The sequence below is a fragment of the Echeneis naucrates genome, chromosome 15, assembly GCF_900963305.1.
Source record: "Echeneis naucrates chromosome 15, fEcheNa1.1, whole genome shotgun sequence".
Taxonomy (NCBI): Eukaryota; Metazoa; Chordata; class Actinopteri; order Carangiformes; family Echeneidae; genus Echeneis; species Echeneis naucrates.
The window spans coordinates 20,470,539-20,485,254 of NC_042525.1; the positions used below are offsets into that span (position 1 = coordinate 20,470,539).

The 14,716-nt window shown below is 40.2% G+C and overlaps 1 protein-coding gene across 4 annotated transcripts in view; it reads right to left on the minus strand.

Annotated features, from left to right (window-relative positions):
- Nucleotides 1-1,631: 1,631 nt before the first annotated feature.
- piezo1 (piezo type mechanosensitive ion channel component 1 (Er blood group)) overlaps nucleotides 1,632-14,716 on the minus strand; it is a 103,316-nt gene continuing 90,231 nt past the window's right edge. For all 4 annotated transcript variants that reach the window (XM_029520407.1, XM_029520409.1, XM_029520408.1 and 1 more), the window contains exons 49-54: nucleotides 5,112-5,284; nucleotides 4,428-4,550; nucleotides 4,253-4,332; nucleotides 3,222-3,411; nucleotides 2,966-3,107; nucleotides 1,632-2,665 (exon numbers count right to left, since the gene is read on the minus strand). In XM_029520407.1, the coding sequence (XP_029376267.1) occupies nucleotides 2,537-2,665; nucleotides 2,966-3,107; nucleotides 3,222-3,411; nucleotides 4,253-4,332; nucleotides 4,428-4,550; nucleotides 5,112-5,284 (837 nt within the window). In that variant the 3' untranslated portion in view covers nucleotides 1,632-2,536. The remainder of the gene's footprint in view (nucleotides 2,666-2,965; nucleotides 3,108-3,221; nucleotides 3,412-4,252; nucleotides 4,333-4,427; nucleotides 4,551-5,111; nucleotides 5,285-14,716) is intronic.

Below are 14,716 nucleotides of genomic sequence, written 5' to 3' on the forward strand. Positions count from 1 at the left end.
AGTGTCATGACAGTGGCTCCTGTTATCACTGGCTTTAGCATCCTTAACCCCTTAACATCCGTTAGCTCCCGCTAGCATCCGTCAGCTCCGTTTAGCTTCCCTTAGCTCCCGCTAGCCTTCGGTCAGCTTTAAGTGGCGTTTATTAGCTCCCTTCTCCGTCAGAGGGAGGTACTCGAGGTTGGAAAAGTTTGCAGAGATCGCACTTCTGACACCAGTTGTTGTGCTCAGATCTATCGATGAGTGGGTGGGAGTTCTTCACACAAGGAAGCTTTGTTTGCAGACTTTATTGAACTTCAGTCGGTAAGTGCAGAATAACAGTCTCGGGGAACACTTTTCTTTTCTGTCTGTTTAGCTTGCTGTTCTGTGCCCGAGCCAGAGGCAGACTGTCCATGTAGTGAGCCATGAGCGCCATTCAACAGCCAACCTTGTATGTTCTCATGCACGCTCACGTGGTTCTCACTAACCAATCAACGTGCTGTATTTAGCAACACATTGAATAACAGGATAACAGACGCTCAAACTATTGTGATCTGCCTTACACTGCTTCCAGTAAGTGAGATGACTCGGGAGTAACAAGTCATCTCAGTGAGTGATTAGTTCTTTTTTCCCCGGTCCGCGCATGCACGCCACAGGCTCAGATTCGTTTACGAATGGGTCTTTCTGCTACACCCTATGATGCTAAACTATGAGGACAAATGCAGACAATAAATAAATGTAATTCTAGTTAGTATTTTTTTCAATGCAATAGATATGATTCTGGAGAGCTATATATTTTTTTTTTTATATTTTGTTGATCAAAATATGCATCCCAAGTTGTATGCTTCACCTGTTGCTGATAGGCTTGTGATTTATTTTGAGCTCTCAATCCCTGGTAACCTGACCATGGATACATACAGGTGACTTTTTCAGAGGAAAATAGAATGTAGTTTTTTTCATTTCATAAATGCAACACTTCTTTTTATAGACAGCATAACTGTAATGAAACTTTCTTCAGTATAGCAGTCAAATAGGTTTTATTTGGTAAGAATCGCACCAAAATTGTTCTTTTAATGCTGAAGGTTGCCGACCCCTGTTCATGTGGAATGTGCACACTCACCACACACTCTCCAGGTGTGCTTTCAACATTCCCAGCCTGCCTTGTACATTACCAATTCTAACAGCTATCCACCTGTCAAGTATTAGTCCTGGATCCTCCTAGGCGAGTTATAAAACTTCACAGTATGTTCTTTTACTACTAAACTAAAAAGAAACTTAGATGAACCACTGCAATGTTGAGAAAGGCCAAACATGCTGAAAGAAGGGATTACAGAGTGGAGGGATAAGATTGAGCTGTGAAGCTGTTGATAATTGAGACATGAGGCATTTATTTAAGAAAATGCACTGTAGAGTTTTTGCACATTTAACACACTTAATAGAATATGAGGCTATGATCATTTATCTTGTGTCTTAGTGGTTCATTTTCCTAGATGTATTTATAATCAAATAAATGACCACGATGAAGAGAGACAATGGAGAGATTTCGTATTTCCTATTGAAAAGTTCCGTTATCAGTCATGCGGTCACAAGCCAACCTATTTTGTATAGTTGACTTTATATCTGCAAGAAGGACTGTAAAAAATTTCAAGCCAAAGAAACCTTAGCACAGTATAATTTAATATGTTATCAAATGTGGGTTATTTTATTCTAATGCCTACAGGTAATGAAGAGGAGCTGATAAAATGAGATTTTTAACAGCAACCAGCCGATCATTTCAGATGTTATCAAAGCTTTCATTGTTAATATGTATTTTGTAACCATACGATTTGCTTAGTGTAGCAAATAAATATTTGTCTGACGCTGTGACAAGAGGCAACCAGTTGTTTCTGTTCATGCATATGTGCGTGAGGCTGTTTTCCAGCCTGTTTATTTATATATATATATATATATATATATATACATATATATTTATTTATTAATATATTTTTTTTAAGCAGCTCAACTGCAATAAAGCTTCATTTAATCAAATCGATTTTTTTAAGTCAAAAGGCAACTGCATCAGCAAACCTGTTTTCCAGAAGCGTAGACTGCAGCTTTCTTTCCTATCTCTGCACCTGGTAGAAGTAGACTTTTTTTTTTTTTTTTTCAAACCTAGGTCCACAATATGAAGTCAGTTCCGTTTTGGTTGATTTACATTAGAGAATCATTTTAAAAACATTTTGAAGTTTCAGAGAGAGCATGGTATATTTTCAATTCAGCCAGCAGTAACTCTAGCTGGTTCAACTTTTCGGTTCAGGCTTAAGCCACATTATCACTCCACCTTGGTGGCTCAAATGTGTCGGGACATTATATCCAATCCTGTAGACATCCAGTTGCCATTGAGCCCACCTGCAGTGGAACTGTAATTCCACTCTCAGTAGTCTGTAGTGTAAAATGATGAGATGAAAGTGCTCAAGCAGCTATGAATAGCCCAGCAACAGATTTTCTCATTATACTTTCAATAAGCTGTCCTTTGGACATCTTTGCACTGTGCTTTATTCTATTAGAACCAAACAGACATTCAGTGTCTGTCTACTTCTCGACTGTGGATGTCCCTGGTCCATTTGATCATAGTCTCTGGAGATCTATAGAGGAAGATCAGTTTGGAGTAAAGTTCCTCTTCAAGTTCAAGTTCTCCTGTCTCACGCACCTTTAACACACAGAAATTTTTCTTTAAGTGGAGGGATTACAAACAAATTATTCTTTAGGACTGCATTGCATTGAGTTAAATGTGCTTCACGTATGAGGGAATGTTAATGTTTAAACCAATTGCAAATTTCTTGGCTCAAGGTGATGAGAAAGTGGTAGAGAGGCCAGCAGGAAACAGGAAGTGAGTGAGAGAATCATTCAAGCCAAGGTTGGAATCAAACCTGTGAGGCTGCGATAACATGGCATATGCATTTTACATGTATGCAAATGAATCAATGCTGCAAAGTATGTATAAACTAACCAGAAAAATATCAGTGCAGAGCTTCAAAATGCGGTCCACACAAGGGAGCTCCTCAAACATGATAGAGTGAGAGATCTCACTGAAGAAGCCACGCACAAACTTCCCAATGACCAAGACCACAGACACATACAGTCCCATGATCCTAGAAGGAGACATTTACATTCAAGAATGGTGGGGGGAAAAGCACAAACACAAGTATATCAAGAGATATGAATGTGTATGAAGCACATGTTGATTGTGAGTGAGAATTCCTTACCCATATCCAGCCAGAAAGCCCAGGCTTGGTGGACTGACTTTGTCATTGAAAATAATCATGGGTAAAACCCGACAAGGGGAGGGGGAACAGCCTGCAATGGCAATGTCCCACCACTCTTGGTTTCGACTGTCATTCAGTGACCTGTCACTCATCAGGGACAGGGTTATATTCAGGTACCCATCTTCATCATCTACAAGACAACCAAACAGGTGTGTTTAAACAAGTTGTGAATGGAAGCTACAACTGCTAATATCCATTCTGAGACTGACAGTTGAATGCAGCAAGTGTTCAGTCATTCATGCATTCATCTTCAACCGCTTATCCGTTTCCGGGTCACGGGGGTGCTAGAGCCAATCCCGGCTCACACTGGGGTACATCCTGGACAGGTCACCAGTCCATCGCAGGGCCAACACAGAGACAGGCAGAGACAAACAACCACTCAATCTCACACTCAGACCTATGGACAATTTAGAGTCACCAATTAACCCAAACATGCATGGCTTTGAACGGTGGGAGGAAAACGGAGTACCCAGACGAAACCCACTCAAGCAAGGGAAGAACATGCAAACTCATCACAGAAAGGCCCCTGTCTTGGGGACCGAACCCGCAACCTTCTTATTGTGGGGCAACAGCGCTAACCACTATGCCACTGCCCTGTAGCAAGTGTGATCTGTCCCAGGAGTATAAAGTAACAGAGAGGAGAAACTCAACATTATACATCAACATTTCGAAGAATGAGCATAACTGATACACCTAAAATTTCCTTCTGACTCAATCCTTGTTGTTCTACTGCTACACTGTCCTGTAGTATGGAGACCAAAGTGACATGACTTTATTTAACGAGACTAAAGTCACAAATTTGTGTGTTCACTTGGTGCGAGTGTGCAAGGATAATGCAAATATTCCACATGTACTTGTATAATAATTGCATTTAAAACATTTTTAATGAAACAAGCAATGACTTGACAGGTCTTTCACAACTTCTGGAAGATTGTGTTGTTTACATTTTAAGTAAGAAAAGTCATTCTGACCTTTATAAAGCTGACTGACTGGTTTGGCCTCAGCTCCATTGGGGGCACGGATGTAGTTTGGGAACATATTAGGAACATGTCTAAGGAGGGACAAAATACAATATTTAAGGTGCAAACTGCTAAATTAGTATTAAATAAAATGAAACACAAACATCTTTGGTGAGAGTAAACTTACACAGGTTCCGTACGATTGCCAACTAGTAGTGAGGCCAAGTCTGCTCTGACTGGGTTCCCAGGTTCTAAGTCTATAGAGTGTTTATCAAAGGTGTGTTCCACTGTCCCTCCTTTACCCAGGTCCCTGTAAAGCAAATGGTTTGAAATGAGACAGACACAATTTAAAATTCAATGTTCATTTATTTGGCCATTGTAATGTTGCGCTGTGCCAAAAGCAATTTATATCCTTTTCCCAGATTAGCTGCTCTTAAATATGCAGTTATGGAGCAGATCATAACATAACAGCTCACTTTTGCAGGTTTTTAAAGTAACTAGTATAGCAGGAGTAACTTTGTGGCTCGTCAGTTCTCCAGGTGAGCAGCAATCAAATGGCATGGCTAAATCTGCTAGGCCAAAAACACTGAAATCTGATTGTTCAGTGAAAGCAAGTCCACCTAAACCGATTATGGGAGAAAGACACCTATCATTGTATAATAACACATTTGGTTTTCTATTGCTGCTCTCAATATCATGTATGTGTAAGCTCAAAATACCTGAAAAAAGAATTGTGTTTCTCCCCTATGTCAACAAAAATCTCAAGATCTGTATTCATCACAGTTTCTTTGACTTTGTCAGTTTGTAGATAATAACGCATAATACATGATCGCATGATGTTATTTTGTAATAAGGAGAGAAAAGGTTTTACCTCTGAAAAGTCCAGGCCAGACGCAGTGTTAAGTCAACAGGACTTCCAAGTAATTCTTTAATGACTTCCTGTCTGCTGGGGGGGCTGATCCTCCATATTGATCCTGAACTACCTTCAATCATGGCGGTGACAATGTCCTCATAACTGTAGAGTGTGATGAACTGCATTGCTACCTAGATGCATGTAGACACAAAATTATGTTAAAATTATGAATTAAAGCACAGAGGCACTACTTCTACAGCTAGAATTGTTATTTAGTGCCACAGGCACTACTTAATCTTCTTCATACTTCATAACTAGGCCATCAAATTTTTGGGGTGCTACTCGTCCCGAAGCTTTGAGAAAAGCCCAACAATGTATACGTCAAAAAGTGCAGATCGATTGGGAATGGTGTGCTATTCGTATTAGTGCCGTGATTCCATATTAACCAAAGTTATTCCCAAAAAAACTGTAATTCAGACATGTCATTCAAACTTAAAAATGGAGGAAAACTTGTGCTTTTCCCAAAACACCAAACCGTTTTTACATAAAGAGCAAACTTTTCAAACTATGAGCGCTCAAAGTAGTAGTCCAAATCACTTTTTCGTCAAAGCTCGAGTTGAGCAGCTTGTTAACTTGAATGAAAGAAAAAATAAAAAATGAAATGAAAAAATAAGTATCTTTTTCAGAATGTAGACATAGGTGTTGGAATTCATAAAATGTAATTTTGAGAGGTGAGCTCTGAACAGATTTTTTACGGGGGGGCCCAGACTGCCAGCAATACCTGAGTTGGTCCCAATGTAATCCAACATTTTATTCAAAAGAATCTCACTCTGTTTCGTACTGAGCTTACTCAATTTAAGGAGTTTCTGATTCGAATAAAGACTGTCAGAATCTGCCACCTCTTCTGTCTCTCACAATGTTTTCGCTTATTGGACAGAAGCTATGGTTTGCAGTAGAGCGGGACCTTGTCAGAAGCCACTTTCAGTTTGGCCACTGAACAGAGCAAATTCTCAAATCACCGTGGCAACCACAGGTCCCTTAGCTCAGCTCTGTGTGAATCTGTTGGAAATGGATCAAACCCACACCTCTTTGGAGCCACACTGCTTTGTCATTCTTTGTCACAGAAATGCAGTTCAAAGTTTAAACGGGTCACAAGACTTTCAACTTTGTTGGTGACAACAGGCTTTATGATACCTACTAAGTTGATTACACAATCACATTTCATGCTTCTAAAAATGTTAGCCCTTCTCAGATTTAAGAATATTACAGGCTGTATGTGTGCGTGTGTGCTCCCTCTTCCCCCACCCCTCCTCAAAATTTCCCTGGAATTTTCTAGTTGAAGATTGCTTTTGAGTGTATGGATACCACAGTGATGAATATTTGGTGAAATTCCCTGGGGAGGTGTAAGGGTTGAAGAGAGATGTAAGGCAGCTAAATGTACCCATGGTTCATATGGCTCTAGCATGTCAGAGATGTACTTTGGTGCTGGACCATGAAGAGACTTGTACACAAGCAGAGCTGTTTTAAAGTCTATCCTCTGAGCAACAGGAAGCCAGTGCAGAGACCTGAGCACTGGGCTAATATGGTCGTATTTCCTGGTTCTTTTCAGGACTCGAGCAGCAGCATTCTGGATGTACTGCAGCTGTCTTACAGCTCGTTTAGAGAGTCCAGTGAGCAGGCTGTTACAGTAGTCTAACCTGCTGGAGACAAACGCATGGATTAGTCTCTCCAAGTCTGGTTTAGACACTATTCCTTTGATTCTGGCAATGTTTTTTAGATGATAAAAAGCTGCTGATGTTATTGATTTAATGTGGCTGTTAAGTTCAGGTCTGAGTGTAAAATTATCCCTTGATTTCTAACCTGATTATTAGGTTTTAGAGAGAGTCTCTAGGTGACTGATAACTCTTTTCTTTGTTTCTGTGGGCCACAGACAATGACTTCAGTTTTGTCTTGTTTAACTGGAGAAAATTGTTTTGCATCCACACACTGATCTGTTCAATGCCGTGACAGAGTGTATCTATAGGCCCATGTTCACCTGCCATCAGTGATGAGTAGATCTGAGTGTCATCTGCATAGTTGTGGTAGAACACATTATAACTGCGTATTAGCTGGCCTAATGGAAGCATGTACAGATTAAACAATAGGGGTCCTAGAATTGACCCTTGGGGAACCCCACAGATCATAGCCATTTGGTCTGAGACACAGTTGCCAATTTTGACAAAGTACGTCTTGTCCTCGAGATAAGAATTAAACCAGTTTGGAGCAGTACCACAGATTCCCACCCAATTTTCTAACCTCTGTAATAAGACCACATGGTCACTCAGGTCCAGCAGAACTAAGACTGAGACTTTGCCTGCGTCTGTGTTCAGGCGGATATTATTAGTCACCTTGATCAGAGCTGTCTCAGTGGTGTGGTGGGACCTAAAGCCTGATTGGAAGTAACATTATTAGACAGGAGAAAGTCAGCAAGTCGTTGGTATACAGCTTTTTCCAGAACTTTGCCTAAGAATGGTAGTTTGATATGGGCCGAGCCCATGCTTCTCTTCAGCACTGTAGCCAGGCTAACAGAGAGCCATGGATCAGTTGAACCAGTGATCCCCTTAGCTCTAAGTAGCGATGATTTTATGGACTTTTTTACAGATAAAATTCTCACAATCTGAGAAAGAATTCATCAGTTCTTACCTACATTAGACAATAATCTCCTACTGAATGCAGCAACTCCCGAATCAACTGCAACGCCTATTTTATATCTGGAATCATTCTCACCTCTGAATCTCTCAGAGCTAGATTCTATAGTTTCATCGTTCAGATCATCAACCTGTCTATTATACCCAGAACCAACCAGCCTCTTTAAAGAAATGTTTTACTTAATTGAGCCATTGATTCTGGATCTGATTAATTTGACCTTATCTTTGGGTTATGTACCCTTAAGAAAAAAAACCCCCAGCTTATAAAGCCTAATCTTGATCCAGATGTTTTGGCAAACTATAGACCCATATCGAACCTTCTGTTCATTTCTAAAGTCATTGAGAAAGCAACAGCAAACCAATTACACAACCATCTGCATAGGAACGGTTTGCTGAAGAGTTTCAGTCAGGCTTTAGAGTGCTGGAGAAAGTCTCAAATTATATTCTAATGGCTTCAGACAATGGATCAGCCTCCATACCTCTCCTCTTAGATCTCAGTGCTGCATTTGACACCATAGATCATAATATTTTATTACAGAGACTGGAACATGAAATTGGGATCAAAGGAACTGCACTAAGGTGGTTTAAATCCTATTTATCAGATAGACATCAGTTTGTTGCTAACAACAGCTCATCCTCATGTACTTCAGTTAGTTATGGAGTCCCGCAGGGTTCAGTACTTGGTCCAATCCTCTTTACGCTTTATCTTCTTCCTCTAGGCAACATTATCAGGAAACACAGCATCAACTTTCACTGCTATGCAGACGACACTCAGCTGTACTTATCAGTGAAGCCGAATGAAGTCAGCCAGATAGTCAAACTGCAGACATGGCTTGAAGACATAAAAGTCTGGATGAACCAATTTTTTTTTACTTCTCAATTCTGACAAAACTAAAGTTATTGTACTCAGCGCTAAGCACCTCAGAGAAATGCTAAATCTAATCATCTAATCAGTCTGGACGGCATTACTTTGGCTTCCAGCACCAGAAACCTTGGAGTAACCTTTGACCAGGACATGTCCTTTATCCCCCACATAGAGCAAGTCAATAGGGCAGCTTTTTTCCACCTGAGAAACATTAGGAAAATCAGAAACAATCTCTCTCAGGATCATGCAGAAAAACTAGTCCATGCATTTATAACTTCTAGGCTGGACTATTGTAACTCATTACTATCTGGATGTCCAAACAAATCTCTGAAAGACCTTCAGTTGATTCAGAATGCTGCTGCACGAATATTAACAGCAACTAGGAAATGAGATCACTTCTCTCCTGTGTTAGCTGCTCTTCATTGGCTGCCGGTAAAATACAGAGTAGAAGTTAAAATCCTTATGTTAACATATAAAGCTCTTAATGGCCAAGCTCCATCATATCTCAGAGAGCTCATAGTTTCCCTACTCTCCTAGCAGGCCACTCCGCTCTCTAGATGGAGGTTTACTTGTGGTTCCTAGAGTCTCCAAGGATAAATCTGGAGGGAGATCTTTCAGGCCCTTTCTTCTATGGAACCAACTTCCAGTATCAGTCCAGGGGGTGGACTCTTCAGCAATTTTCAAGCCCAGACTTAAAACTTTTCTGTATGACAGAGTTTATAGTTAAGAAGTTAAAGTCCATCTACTCTTTAGCTATGCTGCTATAGCCCTAGGCTGCTGGGGGAAGGACTGAGGATTTCTCTCCCTCCCCCCCTTTGCATGCGCTGATAATAACCACGCTTCTTAAAAATCACTTTCTCCCAGTTCTAAGCATTTATACTGCATTTACTAACCGTGTTTTCCCAAAGTCTCTGTCTCTCCCATCTCCTCTCCTCTCTCTCCCTGTCCTCAGCCTGCAGGTGGTGACTCATAGCCATCCCATATTCCTGCAACGCCTGCTGCTGCCATATCTTCATGAATTCCATACTACAGCTCATCTCCATGAACGTTATGGAGCATCATGTTCCTGCCTACACCTGTTTTGAATATCCCCCTCTCTTGCTCTCATTCTCACCCTATATTACACGCCTCCCTTTCTCCCTTTCTCTCTCTACCACTCTCAACCCAATCGGTCGAGGCAGATGGCCGCCCCCCCAAGCCTGGTTGTACCCAAGTTTTCTGCTTCCTAAAGTAAGTTTTTCCTTGCCACTGTTGCCAAGTGCTTCCTCATTGGGGGATTTTTTGGGTCTCTTTAAATAATTTCATAAAGAGCTTGCTCTAGACCTGCTCTATATGTCAAGTGCCTTGATGTAACTTTGTTATGATTTGGTGCTATACAAATGAATCTGATTTGATTTAATTTGACAGAGTTGTTACTGTAGTTTGTGATGAATTTTGAAAAATAACTATCCCTCGTTCTACAGAAGGTCTGGTTGAACACGTAGCGTTTCTTTATAAATCTCGTAATGAATCTGAAGCTTTGACTTGTACCATTTCCATTCGGCTGTCCAGCATTCTTTTTTCTGTGCCCTGACCGAGTCTTCTTTACTCCATGGCGCCTTGGGTGCAACAGACAAGTTGAAGAAAACACAAAAATGATCGGATAAAACAACATTAACGATGTTCACATTTGAGATAGAAACACCCTTGGTAATGAGCACATCCAGAGTGTGCGCTCTGCTGTGGGTGGGCTCAGTCACATGCTGAGTTAGACCAAACATTTCAAGGACCGCAGTGAGTTCTTTAGCGTGACCGTCATTGGCAACATCCACGTGCACACTCAAGTCAACTGTAATGACCAAACAGTCAAAATTAGTATACACAACTGAGAGTAGTTCAGTAATTCAATTCTGTGGTGGTTTGTAGAGGGTGATATATAAGTATGATTGTTGAAGATTGTTTTTGCTTAATTTTGAATGATACATAATCAAATTATGAAAAAAACCCAAATGACAATTTGTGGCGAAGTATGTTGTCTGAATATGGCACAATCACCTCCACCCCTCTGGTTTTGTTGTGTTTCAGACACAAAATTGAAGTGAGGACTGCATTAGCTGTGTTTTCATCGAGCCATGTCTCGGTTAAAAACATAAAATCATGCTTGTAAGAAAAAAAAAAAACTTGATTAAGAAAGATTAGTTTGATTTGTTATTTAAAGATCTGACATTGAGTACTGTGTGTTTAAAATTATCTGGAGTAGAACTGGATGGTGGGTTCTTGCAGAGGATATGGATTAGATTTCTCTGATCAGACAGTCTAACTGTCCCTCTCTTATCTAATCTTATCTGTGGTTTTACAGTAGTTGCTTTAGAGGAGAACTCTCCCTCCCTGGACCTCTGGTTGATGTGGGGCTTAGCAATGTAGGGGCCCTGGCCCTTGTTGCTGTTGGCGATAACAGCTGTGGGCACCAGTGGTGTGGGCTGAGCTTTGAGGGCCATGACGGATGGAGAAAGCTGATGAGGGAAAGGGTCGCAATTCTTTTTTGGGGATCAAATCCTTGATCTGGGTCTCTATGTCTGGCGTGAGGGGGATCATTTTCATCCCAGATTTCACCAGGCTTTCAAGGTGATCAGGAAATCTCATGGGTGACGGTGGAGACGAGTAAGTAAAGCTTCTCTGGAGGGTGTAGAGGCTGCAGGTGTGTGCCAGGCCTGTGCTGGAGGTGATGGAGGAGCTGCTGCATCTGAATCATGGGTTAGGGATGCTACAGGTGTCATTGTAGTTGCTGTGGAAGTTGGAGGAAGCATGGAGGTCACCCGTCAGTCGTCTCACTCCATGTCTGTTCAGGTGTGGGCTTTTTCCATTAAACAGATCCTCTATTTGGCAGACAGAATTTAAGTTCTCGATGAAATGCAGTCCTCTGGCCTCAAAGACTTTGGACAGCTATGTGTTCAGTTGAAGCAGCCGGCTGAATTTGATGATCCTCCCATCAGCATTTAGGAGAGGCCAACTAATGAACATGGGCATTACTACTTTCTCAAAGTCTTTTAAGATTTCAGACTGGTTCTTTCTTTTGTCCACCGTTGCCACGAGGATAACCAGCTGTTTCACTCCTTGGTGTTTTGCCAGGTCCACAGGCAGTCGTTCTGCGACATTAGCACTGGAATAGCTCCAAGTAACCATCCTGTTCATGTTTATGTTAGATATGGCTCCGTCTCCAAGCACATGAGTATCTTTGACCTTGAGTCTTGGCACAATTTTTCTGTTCATCTGCTGCTTTGTTCTGCCTTCATGATTCTCAGTGATTTTATAGTTTTCTCTCTGCTTGTTATTTTCAGTCAGATTTGTCTCTGACACTGGTAAAATTCAGTTTGTTAACTTTATTCCAAGTGATGTTACAAAACCTCCATTGGTCCCAGCATTTTGAGCACCAAGTCCATTAAAAGTGTCTTTACAGAGTCGTGGAAAATACACAGTATCATTTAGCTTTGAGTTGAAAGTAGCAATTTTTCACCCTTTCCTTTGAAAGTAAATGGACTTCTTACCACTGGATTCCACTGGAAGTGTTTCATGAAGTTCTTTTTCAGTTTCCAAGGCAAAAATCCTTCCTTGTGGAGCAAGAATTTCTTGTCGATATATCCAACAGTTTTCGCAAGGAGACTTTGTTTGGATTACTTCTTCGGGCATCTTGAGAAGATTATGGGCGTGGTCTCATCAGATCAGTTGTAAAAGGCAGAAAAATTATTTAGAAAGTCCTGGTTTACTTAAAAGAAAAAGAATAAAATCATATCCAGGACTTGTAGAAGAAGTAGATTAATTTAAAAGTGAATAAAGCAGCAAGCAGCAGGAGCAGGACGAAACACATCCCCACTTAATTTCATTGACCATTGTCTGACTTATTATGAAAATGTGTTGTGGTGATGGTTCATGGTTCAAGGTGTGACTTGAGAAGTTGGTTGCTTGTGGGAAAGGGGCCTTGAGAGAATTTTCCTGAAAGGTTTTTTGCTTCCATTCATCTCTTAAGTTGTGAATAGTCTCATGTACTCCAATTGCATCCAGATAAAAGTCATCATTATCACAGTAATGTACTTATGTGAATACCCAGAATATAATATCATTTTACTGTTTCAGTTTTGTAATGTCATGTATGTACGTTAATTTATCCAATCACTTATACTCAACACATTTAGCCAGGTCACCATGACCTGGACTGGCGCCGAAAGTAGAAAATATCTCAGGTGTATCAGGAAAGAGAAAAGTGCACCATACACACATTATGTTGCATAACCAACATGGTTGAAGGTCAAGATAAGGATGAAGGCTATCCACACAATACACACACAGCCTGTCAAAAAAAGCCACACTGTAAACTTGGATTTTGATTCTATGTAAATTTTTTTGTGCTCATTATTTATTCTATTATGTTTTTTAAAAAGCAGTGTCATCACTAAACTAAATTGGTTGATTGAATTAGAAAACTGAAAACATATTGTGCAGTGATCACGTTAAGCAGAGATTACTTAAAGTTTTGTTTCTGTGAGGGAGGGGAGGGGCCTATTTGAAGTTCAACGTGAGACGTGTGAGTGCAAGCCCTGTGTCTGAGAGTCTGACCTTCTCATCTTTTTGAGAGAGTGGAAGTTTGTCCGAAGCAAGTCACATCACGTCAGATTGTAAATATTAGTGGAAAGCTTTTGGAGGAAATTTTAGTACACAGTCCATTGTTAACAAGTCAGCTAAATAGAGAACTTTGTGCTAATATATGAATGTTTTTCTAGCAGTTCACTTTATAGCTGTTGCACTCAGCAGTGTAATGGTAAAATTACATTGAGAAAACTGAATTGTGTATGTAAAAATAAACTGGATTTTTTATAATAGTGTTAACTACATGGATAAATGAGTGTGTAAAGCAGTTATTGGTCTGGTTGCAACAAGTTAGCTTAACATGCACACGTACTTGTGGTTTCAAATTTCTGTGAGAATTCAAAATGGTCTTAGCTTTGCTAACTTCTACAATGACTATATCATTGTAGTTATTAGAACAGCAGCAGCTGAGACATTGAACCAACAGGTTTTACATTTTTTTTCCAGGTTCTTTAGAAGATGCTGTGAAAGTGTAAGTACTGTGAGTTCATATCTGATAAAAGTGGATACCTCTTAAAACATTACAAACCAAAACATGGTTTGGTTGGTTCACCTTTGTGTTTTTGATTTACTCCTCAAAAGACGACAGAGCCAAATGCCTTTGGACACCGGTGCCCAGTGGGCTTCCTCTTATACTTGGAGACGACTGTAATGAATTTTACAAATCAGTGTAAAAAAATGGATGGATGGAAGGAAGGAGGGAAAAGAAGACAAGTAGTAAGGCAAGAAATGGAGGGAGGGAGGGAGGAAGGAAAGAAGAAAGGACAGATGGATAGATGAAAAGAGGGGAGGAAAAGACACAAAGGAAGGACAAAAGCAAGAAAGAGGAAGGATGGACGGAAGGAAGAAAAGAATGAGGGAAGGAAAAAAGGGAAGGAAGGAAAGTGGGCTGGATTGGAGCCCTTGGCAGGCCGGTTTTGGAACACGGGCCACATGTTTGACACCCTTGATCACAATCTTTAATTTTCACCAGTATCAATCATTCTGCAACATTGACTTGGGGATTCTTCTCATTGAAAAGTTGATGCAACGTTATCCTCTATATCATTTAAAATCATCAATGAAGGAGAAGTTGTCAATTGTGACATAGAAGACTTGCTGCAAGCGATGTGTGTTCTATATGGGCTTAATTATGCTCTGCACCTCAACTAACAAAAGTCAATGAAGCTAACTTTCCAATTAATGCAGCAGTTTGTTTTTTTTTTAGTTGGGCCACTCTGAATTTAAAACCAAATTACAAACACTAAAAAAATCAGCTTTCAATGTAAAGGATACAGGTTTTATTTCAGGTTTTCTGAAATAAAATATCTTGAGCAATTTAACCGTAGTTTAATTTCTTCTTTCCATATAATATTCTTGAAACAATGTATTTAATACAATCTCTCAATCAAAACAGTATAATTAATTCATTTAGAAGAAAAGGCATTACTAACAAATGATTTTAAGCAGTG